Genomic DNA, 12,108 nt, shown 5'->3' on the forward strand with positions numbered 1-12,108 from the left:
GCAGTCCATGGGGTCCCTAAGAGTCGGACACGACTGAGCGACTTCACTTTCACTTTTCACTTTCATGCATTGGAGAAGGAAATGGCAACCCACTCCAGTGTTCTTGCCTGGAGAATCCCAGGGACGGGGGAGCCTAGTGGGCTGCCATCTATGGGGTCGCACAGAGTCGGACAAGACAGAAGTGACTTAGCAGCAGCAGCAGCAGCAAACTGAAATAACTCAGTGCTTCCTAAGCACTATCAAAATGAAAGCAAACTTCCCTTGGCTATGCAGTAGAGACCTTGGGGCCAACTGTCCACGAACATAGTGAGCATACTGCATTCAATCTGCCCGCCTCAGCTGTTCCCCACAGCATCTCATCCAAGGAGACTGATCACTAACCTATTCTCTGAACTTCCTGCAGGACTTAAACCCATTCATTTTGTTGACTGCCAAGTTTTTTTAAAATCTCACAAACTATGGAAAGTTATAGTGCAAATGGAAATCTTAGACTTCCACATGTGTCTTTATAGCACTTAGCTACAACCTGAAATATGTTTAGAATGTTTTTCAAAAGGAAAAAGCATATAATAGTGTATACTCACAGTGCTTTTGATTTTTTTCTAAATCACTTTTTAAAAACTAAGTAACCTGAATAACAGAATATTTAGATAACATTAGTTAGATAACGTGAAATGTTTTGCACTTTTCATAAAACTTAGGATTGCTAGTTATTGAACACTTAGAGAAAAAGAGCAAACACTGTTTTAGTTTCTTGAAATAATGAAGACACTTTCAGACCAGATCCTCAAGAATCATTATATAACAAGGCTTTGACAGTAGAAACCTTGCCATATGGGCACATAAACTCCTATAGCTTATGGAATGTCAATGAGATTGCTTTGTGTCGGTTACTGCTCTGGAGACAAAGTGATGGCAGTTGGCAGTTTTTGAACAGAGAATATCTTTGTTTCTGTCTTACTCTATCTGCCCATCTGTTGCTTTCACTTTATGCAATCATTTCTGACAGAATGAAGCTTAAAACACCGGTTCCAGTATATTTATGTTAATTTTTTCTTACTGTTATTCATTTCTAAATTCTTGATAATATGGGTAAGAGGGAAGTTATTAAACATCAAAATTATTAAAGAAATTAATTGATTCAACTGATAGCAAAAGTTGCCTTCTCTATGTTTCTGATGTTCATTGATGCCATCAACTTCTCTGATTCTGCAAAAGGTACCCTCATCATAGGTTGTATTGTCCTTTCCGGTGGCGCTTTACCATTTTGTTTTTCCTCAAATTATTTGGGGCACCCGCTATCGGTGGCTGACTTGTTTCTCCTCAGAAGCTCCTCCGACGTCTGCTTCCACGGCAGCATCACAATCTGGCCATCTCCCCCTCCTGCTTCCCAGCCCCTCAACACTGCACAGTTTTCTACCCAAGAACCCTGGGCTCTCCATCTTGGCCTCACCCATGTACTCAGCAAAGCTGCTTCTTCTAGGCCTCATCCACAGTTTATAAGGACAGCTCTTTATCAAAACCCTGCTCATCTTATACTGTTCCCCATTGTACAGACGTGTTTGACATGCTGTTCATTGTATTTTGACAGTTTAAAGTAAACATGGAGGTGACGTCATTATTTATGTGTGCTTCTTTCTGAAGTTTTTTTTCTGTTCCTTTGTTCAAATATTCCCTTAAAAATTCAAAACCTAGGATTTACTTTGAAACTTAGATTTAATCTATCTATCTTCACTCTAAGTGTAAAAAATGGTGTAGTTTGTTTTATCAGTGCTTTTTCAGGATACTCTAAATTCTCAGATAATTTAAATATCTCATGCCCCCATATTCTGATGTCAGTATCCACTCATTTTATTTTTTTAGTTGCATAAATTTATACCACTTCCAAGGAATCTTGAAAATTGAAAAAGTTTCATGGACTTCAGTTATATTGTACACTTTCTTGAAAGAAATTATAAGGTTTTCCTCATTAAATTCTTTTAAAAAGATTTTCATATACTTTTTAAATGGTTAACTTTCCAGGGTAGAAATACTTAATGAATCAGAGGGATGGTATGGGGAGGGAGGAGAGAGGATGGTTCAGGATGGGGAACATGTGTATACCTGTGGTGGATTCATGTTGACATATGGCAAAACCAATACAATATTGTAAAGTTAAAAAATAAAATAAAAAATAGAGTTATTTCTCCTATACAAAATAGACTAAGAAATTCCACTTTCAACATTTGAGCATATAACCTGGAATATTGATCATTCAGGCCTATTAAAAGTACAGCTTGTTTGGCGGTGCCAACTGCTCATTCATGGGCTAGAAATGAAAAATCCACTTCCAACATTTATAGGGTAACCAGCTTTTCTGGTTTTCCCGAGACTGAGGGAGTTGCCAGAATGCTGAGCTAGTTTCAAAACGAAGGCAGTCCCAGACAAACTGGGGTGATCTAGCTACTGCAAGAACTGGTCAATCCATGGACTGTAGCCCACCAGGCTCCTCTGTCCATGGAATTTTCCAGGCAAGAATATTGGAATGGGTGGCCATTTTCTATTCCAGGCTATCTTCCCAACTCAGGGATTGAACTCAAGTCTCTTGTGTCTCTGGTATTGGCAGGCAGAATTTTTACCACTGCCCAACCTGGAAAGCCCACCTTACCAGGTTAAGGGTTTATTTCTTGACTCACCTACACTTAAATCTATACACATAAATATCAGCTATGCAGTTAACTCAAACCTATTTTTTATAATTTATAGAAAGATAATCTAGATATGATTTAGTTTTACTTTACATATTTTAATATAAAAACTAAGCTAAATAAAAAGTCACACTTTCTCTATATCAGCTTATTAATAACAATGGAACTTTGTCTCTTTTTTCATTCAAATAATCTGTAATTTATTAAGCAAATACTGTTTGCCTCACATAAAATACTAAAAACTAAAGATATAATTGTGAACAAGACTATAATCACTCCAGAGAATCCCAACACTTTAGTAGATTATTGTTAGTAATTTGGGGCTCCATTCTAGGTTTTCTAAATGCCCAAACATGAATTTAATTGCCGTCTGGTTTATATCTCATTGTTTATGAGATCCCCTGTTCTTTCGTGCCCTGGAGTTAAAGTATGTGACAATACTCAACCAAGTTAACTCATCTCTGGGTGTTAGTTTCTTCTCCCTGTGTCACAGTTGTTCATCTGTTGTGTAAGCCCTCAATCTTTTTGAGAGAAGTGTTTGTTTATGGTGGCCAAACAAAGTTCCAAGACTAAGCTCTTAATAGGAAGCAAGGGGGGCTCAGTGCCACTGTGAGTCAAGGCAGAAACAGACCACACATTTCACCTTCAGGTTCAGCCTGAGAATTGGGCTACCTTTAGTTGTGTTAGCTGGGTCAAAGATGGGACGTGACAGATTTTCCTGTATGTCTGACTGCACCTCAGTGTACCAGGTGATAATCAGAAGACTCTTCCTGCATCAAGAAAATCCAGTCTCTAAAATGGTACCTTCCATAGAGTAGCTGCTCAATAAAACTGTGTCCAATAGCTCCTGCACTGTTATAGTCAGCATCTTAAATGAGAAGCGGTCCATTCCCCTGAACTCACATTCTGTATCTCATGATTCAGCACTAAATTAAATATTTCTGCGTTACTTACTTTGTAATTATTTTCCAGTTCCTCTAACAGGACTTTAAAAAAAAAAATTTAAAGGCTAAGGCTATAATTTACATTTTCCTTGTCTCTCTGAATGATAGAGGACAATGGCAAGACTCTTGAAAAACTATATCAGATTTTTAATGATATCAGTGAATGCAAAGAATGATACTTTTTGAATGATAAACCAATCAAATCCCTAAACATGACATGAGTTTGGAAGAGAGAATAGGTGAATTAATGTAATTTTAAATTGTTTTTTCTTGTCATATGAATGGGTCTCTGTAGCAAACTACCAGTAGAATAAGCTTTTAGAGTGGTGACTGATGTTGTAGAGTAAGAATTTGATGGATTTAAGTGATTATTTTACTTAGAATATGCTTATGCTGGTAGTTATCATCTATTTTATTTGGACAGAGTATCAATATATCAACAGTAGGAAAATATGTACTTCGCTTTTGTGTGGAGCAAAACCCATGTTGCCTCCTGTGGACTTTAGCATAGGAAGAAATTGCCTTGTGATATTTCTACTGATATTCTTAAAATAAACCTTACTCATTAGAACATATAAAAGCTGGATTGATACAAGTCTTTCTCTAAAGGAGGAGGGGGAGGGATGGGGATGAGGAAGCAGCAGCCACAATCATCAGAAGCATTCAGTGCAGGAATAAGAGGTAAAACCACACCCGGCGTGCCCATCTCGACAGGCTGCTAAGTACACGGAGGGCACAGCAGGACCTGGAACCCCATTTTTCTGAAAATATACCCTAGAAACTCTAAGATTCTAACAGATGGACCCAAATATGCAAACAAGGTGAAGTTCAAAAGCAAGTTTGACTCAAGCTCTAATGTGAAAATATTTTCATTTTTAGGTAACTTGCCAACAATAGATGAAGAATTGTGGAAATGTAGCCAATCCTTAATCTCAGCCCAGTCCCCACCTACTTTATGAAAGAGTACTTAAACCAAGAGAGAATTATTTAAAGCAGCCCGGATTTCTGTGGGTTTTCCCCTTCTTCTTTGTTCCTCTTCTTTGGTTTTCTAGGCTCTTGTTTATCTCAGAGAATAACTATAAATGTTAGCATTGATTAATATCTTCATCAGCAGTTTTCTGGTGTGAATCCCAGATGACTTTCTCATCCTTTACTCAAGTGTTTCTTTATGGAATGTTGGATGTCAGCAAATGACCTCTGAAAGAAGTGCAATGTTCTCTTTAAAAAGGCAACATTTAACACCCTCAGTTAAGATGAAGTCATACATGCAGATATTCACTTGCCTTTCTATCTTGGGGGAGTGGATTTTCTTCCAGAAGCAAGAGAAATTTTATGACCTGATACTTTAAGAAAGAAGTTAGAGTTTCGTTAATATAGATGCTCTACTAATATCAAATATTATCAGTCTTCCAGTTTAACTGCAGAAGAATGCATTGCTGTAATTTCAAATGCATGCTTATTTACAAGAGGGATTTTCTTTTAGGTAGGATGAGTGTTTGGGCATTGAGAAAGCAAGGGCTTGATGGAATTTTAAAATGGCTTGTTATTTTAAAGATGTTATGTCTGATTCATCATGTGGTCTAGTTTATCATGATTTCTAATGGGAAGAAAGAAAATGAAGAACTGTTCATCATTTTTTGGGTAGTAAATTCCCAAGAGTAAATATTTATAAATTGTATATTATAGTAATCTGCACTTTGGGAGGGAAGTTATGTTTGTGTTTTCCAGCATCAGTTTTGGCCATTTAGACATATCAAAAGTACATTTCACTGGCTTGCTTATTTATATTAAAAAATAACTCCCCAGTTAAAATGTATTCCTTCATTGACACCAAAATAGTACTGATTACATGTCTACCTTTTTTGTTTTTAAGTTGATTACAGGATTGTCTCTCCTACCCCTACACCAAGTTGTAATCACCTTGAAGTCTAAGACTACCTCATTCATTTTCACGCTTATAAAAGCCTAGCTCAGGGCTTATTTGATGCATATTTAGTAAATATTGCTGAGTGTATTCTGATTACTAATACTGTGTTTCCATTTTTACTGGTAGTGTTTTGGTAGTCTTCATAAAATGAAACTTTTAACAGTTTGTACCAGTATCTAGAATTAAAATGGATCATGTGAAGAAGGTCACATTTTAGATAGAATGTGACATTTGAAATCAGACTTGAATCAGGCAGTCTAGGAGGTCAGTGTGTTTCAAATTGCAAATCAGGATACCTTGGGTATAGTTAGTGGGACATGTCCAAAATGTTTTTAAAATAATAAAATACAACTTTTTAAAGAAATAGACTAAGAAAAGACTAAACATTTCATACTACTTCAAGAGTCTCTTTGTTTCTTTTTTTTTTTTTAAGAGTCTCTTTGTTTCAAAGATAGATGTGTGTGTGCTTTTGCATGTATGTGTGTGTGTGTGTGTGTGTGTGTGTAATATGAAACAGGATCACAATTTAAAATGTAGATTGCTGCCCAAAAAAGCTTTAAAAAGAAAAGTAAGCTTTAGGTATTTGAATATTTCACAATAATTCTGAGACTTTAATTTCTTATCTGTAAAATATAGTCAATGATAACTCTTTTGAAGGTCAGTTCTAGGGGCTAAGAATACCAGTATACGTAAAGTACCTTACATAGCTCCTGATTTACAGAGGAGACATGCAAAATGTGTTGCCTTTTACTAAAACTAGTCCATTTAAAATTTAATTGACTGGGATTTATTCACACATACACAGGATTGAGTCAAGATTTTAAATCCATAAAACTAATTTTCAAAATACTTTCTGATTTAAAAGATAATGATCTTAAAAAATATACCAGCAAGGACATTGCTTAATTAATTAACTCTTTATTGATTTTTCCTTGAGATAATTTATTCTTAGTTCAATGAAAGTCCACCTAGTCAAGTAATATTTTTAAAAGCTGGAATATGTCCAAAGGAATGCAACAGAAATTTTTAAGTGGTTCCAAATTTATCCAGTGAGGAATAGTTAAGGAATCTAGTGAAAGCCTATAAAAGAGACTATTTCAGATGACATTTCCATATTAAAAAGGTTGTCTTATGCCAGAGAAATGTATTCTTGACAAAGGGAAGAATAAAGACCAACTTATTGGAAGTTATGGATTAATAGAGCTCAATTCAAACCAAAACTCAAAAAACAAAGACTTGAGTCTGGTCCTAAAAAACATCATAGTTACATTAGAAGTGACCTTGCTCTGAGAAAGGCAAGTGTGTTTGATGGGATTTGATATCATGCAAAGTGTCTTTTTAATTTAAATACTTGGTGATTTTTGATTGACTTTCATGGATTAGATATCCTGATACACAGTATACTCAACCTTGGTCAGCCCCATGTGACATGTGTAAATGAGATATGTTTTTCATATAAATAGATCTGAAAGCTGAGTCTTGCAGAAAATACTGAGGAGTTTGCAAATTTTTATCCATGAAGGAATCCAAGCATTTATCAGGTCAGTTCCCATTTTTCATTGGCACTTAACTGCTGATCCCTGGCTGTACTCTGAATGTCTTCCTTTACTTTGTCACCTACTTTTGTCTTTAGTACTTAATTAGAAAGAAAAGTAGAAAAGAAGTCTACTCATTGGTCATTTTTAGTAACTCTACTGGATGTAAAGTGAAAGTGAAAGTTAGTCGCATAGCCTGTCCAACTCTTGCAATCTCATTAACTGCCCAGCTTTATCTCTGGAATTCTCCAGGCAAGAATACTGGAGTGGGTTGCCATTTCCTTTTCCAGGGGATCTTACCAACCCAGGGATCAAACCTGGGTCTCCTGCATTGCAGGGAGATTCTTTACCAACTGAGCCACTAGGGAAGCCCAGATGTAAGCCTTGGTGCAAATGTAGACAAGGTTGGGAAAATGATATGAGCACAGGAATTCTATAAGGAAGAATGAAAAGTGAAAGTGAAGTCACTCAGTTGCATCCAACTCTCTGTGACCCCATGGACTGTAGTCTATCAGGATCCTCCGTCCGTGGGATTTTCCAGGCAAGAGTACTGGAGTGGGGTGCCATTGCCTTCTCCAGGGGATAAGGAAGAATACTGGGAGGCAAATTGATGATAGCTGGAAGGGAAAAGGAGACTCTATAAAAACATAATGAAGAAGCCAATCAAGAAAGGGAGACCTCCAGGGTAGGATTTTTTTTCTGTAGCCTTTGGAAGGGCTTTGAGTGGCTTTAGATCTTGTTGGGAAAACAAATAAAGGATATCCTAGTTCATAATGTAGTCTTAGTACCTGAAAATGACTCTCCCATCTGAAAGAGCTTATAGATGAGATATTTGAGGTGTATTGTATGTGAACTGATTTGCCTAGTTAATATAGAGCTAAGATCAGAATATATTTTTGACTTTGAACCCTGTGTTATATTAATAATACTAGTCTTAATGAATTGTTGTTGTTCAGTTGCTAAGTCATGTCCGTATATACCCCATGGACTGTAGTACACCAGGCTTCCCTGTCCTACACTATCTCCTGGAGATTACTCAGATTCATGTCCATTGAGTTGGTGATGCCATCCAACGATCCTATCCTCTGTCATTCCCTTCTTCCCCTTGGCCTCAATCTTTCCTTAATGGATTACTGCCCTCATACATTTTCTGTGCGTCTGATGGCCTCAGGCAGCTGAAGCTTTTCTCTGAGGTATTATAGCCATGGGTTGTAACTAAGTCTGGAATATTCCATTTCCCACTATCAGCAGTAATGGAGAGTAGCTTTGTCAGAATGGACTGTATTGCAGCCTTAGAGATCTCATTCAGAAATTTTCAGATGTTATTTTAAAAGTGAAGCCCTTTGTTTAAACCATACTTATGTTGTAACAGCTTAATATATAAAGCTAGAAAGATCATGCAGGGACCTAGACACTGCCTACACTTGACTCTCATTCCCACCACAATTTAACCACTAAGTTGCCAAGAAGCATAATTAAAAAAAAAAAACAAAAAACTACTTGATTGTCTTTCTTTTATGACCAGAATTTCTTGGAATATAGAGGAGAGAAGAAATTATTTTAGGACATCCTGGGAGAAAAATTCACTCTCTCAAGTATGGCAGAAATAGCCTTTTAGAATGAATTGCAGTGAACATGCCTCCACATGTGAGAATGTGGAGAAATGAGAAGTGAGAAATGCCCCCAAACAGACATTTATATGTATTAATCAGCTTGAGTACAATTGACCAATCATTTCTAGTACCTTTCCTAAAAAAAAAGTGGGGTGGGGGTCTATGAAAATCAATGTATTCCCCTAAATATACAATCGTTACTGGTGATTTAAAATAATTTTGCATAGGTACATCGTAGCATCTGCAGCAATGGCTTTTTCCAGGGAATTCTTCAAAAGAGCAACAGATTTGGACAAGCCATCCTATAATTTCCTTAGACAGCATCTCCAAAGAGGCTGGTTTTCCTTTCATGGATTATCTGAAAATCAGTCTGAGCCTCCAGCGCCTTCTCAAGATAAGGTTCAGTGATTTTTTGGATAAGGGAAATGGATGGACTAAGATCAATCAATCACAGTTTACATAGTGATGGCTCTGAGAACTTAGTCCCAAGGCCAGGTTTAGTGCTTACTGATGTTTTTAATGATTGTATTGCCAGTGAGCTCATGTCTTATAATTTCCAGAGACCTGAGACTCCCTCACAGTGATAGCATATATAGAGCCTGTTTCAATGCTTTTTCCGCCCTGAATCCATGACTGAATGTTTAATAGCATTTGCTATTTCCTTATCTGAAGACTCCTCTGGCCCCATCCCACTTACCAACTTAGCACATGGAGGTAACTCTCCCTCAGGAAGGAAGGAAGTCTGTGTGCCAGTTGTGCCGATCACCAGCACGTTTCTCTTAAGGTCAATGGAACACTGATGTCTCCTGAGCATATCCAGCCCAAGAAGCATGTCCATGGGCTGCTCCTCCAGTATAGAGAAAGAGCACTGTAAGAAGTCGCCTTCGATCTGAATCTGCGCTAGGTGGACTCGGCCGAGAATTCGCTGCGTGCCCACGCCTTTAGCAACCCCAGCCCACCGCCGATCCACCAGCCGTATGATGTTGCATCTCTCGGCACAGACTTGGTTCATGATGGTCATCTGGGCCCCCGAGTCGACGAAAGCCTTCAGAGGATGCCCGTTGACTCTGCAGTTGATGTAGAGCATGGCCACCTGGCCGAAGCTCTCCGGCGCCTCTTCCATGGCTATGCTCATGTTCTCCTCGATGTTCTGCTGCCGGATCTCCTCCTCTATCTTGGCTTGGGCCTCCAGATCGAACGGGTCAGCGGAGAAGAGGCGCAGTCGCTCTTGCTCTCTCAGCGCCCTCTCCCTTTGCTGCTCCATCAGGACCTGGGAGAAGCTCTCCAGGTTTCCGCTGAGCAGCGCTTCGGCCAGGGAAGGGTTGCGCTCTTTCAGCAGGGACAGGTCGTGTGGGCTGGACAGGAGCATGCTCCGGACCAGGGCCGGGCTGTCTAGCCCTTGACCCGGGCCCGCCTTCTCCCCAGAGCCGCGGCAGCTGGAGTGCTGGGCCGACTGGGCGCGCTGGTGTGGCCGGGAGCCGGACGTCCCGGGTAGGGCGGGCCCCGCCGGTTCCATGCTGCACAGGCCGGCCGCCCGCTCTGGGGAGCGCGGCCGCATGGCCTCCTTCTGCAGTAAAATGACCATGTCGCCGTCCTTGAGGCCGTAGGAGCCCAGGGAGCAGTGGTCGTTGACGAGAAGCCGCTCCATGTAGACTATCTGGGTCTCCTCGGCAGGGATGCCGGACTCCAGCTCACAGAGCACACGGAAGTTGTGAAGTTCAAAGTCGGGCCTGACCTGCAGGGAGAAGGTGGCCTCGGAGAGGTCCCTCCGCACGCAGTAGACCGTGAGCAGCATGGCCCGGGCCCGGGAGGGCCGAATGGACAGAGGGCATCAGGCAGCTCGCTGGCTTGACTGGAGCTGGTCTCTGTGGATGGCTGGGCTGCTTCTGGTGACGTGGTGTCTTGTGCATTCACCTCCCCAGGAGATGCAGCCACCCACTGGTCTGGGGGCTGCCTGCCAGCCTCGGTGCCTGCTGTTTGGCCGCATGGAACACTGCAGGGGCATTTGTGTTCCAAAGTCCATTCCTATGTTGTGCTGCTTGGAACTTAGACCACTTGTTCCCATAGAAATAAAGTCACTCCAGTCCATTTGGTTCTAAGGCTAGTCCTTCAAAGCCTATTTGACCCGCGGTCTGAAAAAGATTGTTTCAGCTTTTCCCTAAACAACATATTAGCATTGTGTTCATTTGAGAATTGTATTCTGTGTACTTTTATTTACCCCCCAAACAATGAGTATTTGTTTCCTACATGGCAAGTATCAGGCTAAGTGGTTGGTAAAATGATGGATGGGACGTGGTGCCTTCCCTTGAGGATCTCATATCCTAGGGGTAGACTGATGGGAAATGAGTAAATCACAATTCTGGAGGTCAGTACTTTCAGACGTGTTCAGCATACTGAGGGATTCAATGGAACAGAGGATGTCTCTCTAAAGATGAGACAGGTGGATGTTGAAGGATGAATATTTCCCATGTGAAAAGTGGGGAGAGTCACTCTAGACAAAAGGAACTGTATGCATAAAAGCAACAATTCATAACAAGGTCTGTTCTTTCCAGAGAAACGTGATACATTAAATGTAATAGGAGAAAAGTGTCCATGAATTTGAATGGCAGGCTGTGAAGCTGGAAAAAAATTCATTGGAACCAATTTATGAACAGCCGTATATGAACCCAAGGAATTTAAGCATTGTCAATAAACAAGAATCCTCCCCTCCCCAACCCCACTCCAAAAAAAGGTGGGGAAAAAAAGAGAAAAGAAAGGAAATGGAAAGGATTTGAAGCAGGTCTTTGTGATATTTACTTGTTTTATTAATTAATTTAAGGAAGAGTTTTCTCACAACAAATGAAAGATGTAATTTGGCAGGAGGGTCAGCCTAGAGGTTTTCTCAATGGCTCAAAGAGGGAGCTGTTGCTGGAATATGAAAATGTAAGAGGCAGTGCAGAATTATAGTGTTTTCTAAGTAGAATGTGTTTACCCCGTTGGATGTGGGAGCAGAATTGTGTGGAAAATACAGAAGTTCTCTAAAATGAGAGACTGGTTAGAAATAAGTCATTACTTTGAACAGATCAGTGAGGTGAACCAGAAGAGACCAATTTGACATCAGTTCTGTAGGAAAGGACTTCCCTGGTGGCTCAGATGGCAAAGCACCTGCCTATAACGTGGGACATCGGGATTCGATGCCTGGGTTGGGAAGATCCCCTGCAGAAGGAAATGGCAACCCACTCCAGTATTCTTGCCTGGAGAATCCCATAGATGGAGGAGCCTGGTGGGCTGCACCCCAGGATTGCAAAGAGTCAGACACAACTAAGCTACTTCTCTTTCTTTCTTTGTGTAGGAAAAGGCAGGGTAAATACTACCCTGCCTCACACCCTGACCTGAGGGCACAGCCCCACTCCATGCCAGTCT

The 12,108-nt window shown here is 40.2% G+C and overlaps 2 protein-coding genes across 5 annotated transcripts in view; one reads left to right on the forward strand and one right to left on the reverse strand.

Moving 5' to 3' along the window:
- PDGFD (platelet derived growth factor D) overlaps nt 1–12,108 on the forward strand; it is a 278,766-nt gene that overhangs the window by 122,042 nt on the left and 144,616 nt on the right. The gene's annotated exons all lie outside the window — the stretch shown is intronic.
- DDI1 (DNA damage inducible 1 homolog 1) lies at nt 4,485–10,720 on the reverse strand. 3 transcript variants are annotated; one of them, XM_061440082.1, is made up of 3 exons: nt 9,404–10,720; nt 4,911–4,974; nt 4,485–4,828 (listed from the first exon to the last, which is right to left on the reverse strand). In XM_061440082.1, the coding sequence occupies exons 1-3, from the start codon at nt 10,499–10,501 to the stop codon at nt 4,815–4,817; spliced, it is 1,176 nt and encodes a 391-aa protein (XP_061296066.1). In that variant the 5' UTR covers nt 10,502–10,720; the 3' UTR covers nt 4,485–4,814. The 3 variants fall into 3 exon arrangements, with proteins under 3 accessions (XP_061296066.1, XP_061296065.1, XP_061296064.1); XM_061440081.1 differs by having other exon boundaries at nt 4,485–4,974; XM_061440080.1 differs by lacking the exons at nt 4,485–4,828; nt 4,911–4,974 and having other exon boundaries at nt 9,203–10,719.

Source organism: Bos javanicus, chromosome 15 (genome assembly GCF_032452875.1).
Source record: "Bos javanicus breed banteng chromosome 15, ARS-OSU_banteng_1.0, whole genome shotgun sequence".
NCBI classification, from domain to species: Eukaryota; Metazoa; Chordata; class Mammalia; order Artiodactyla; family Bovidae; genus Bos; species Bos javanicus.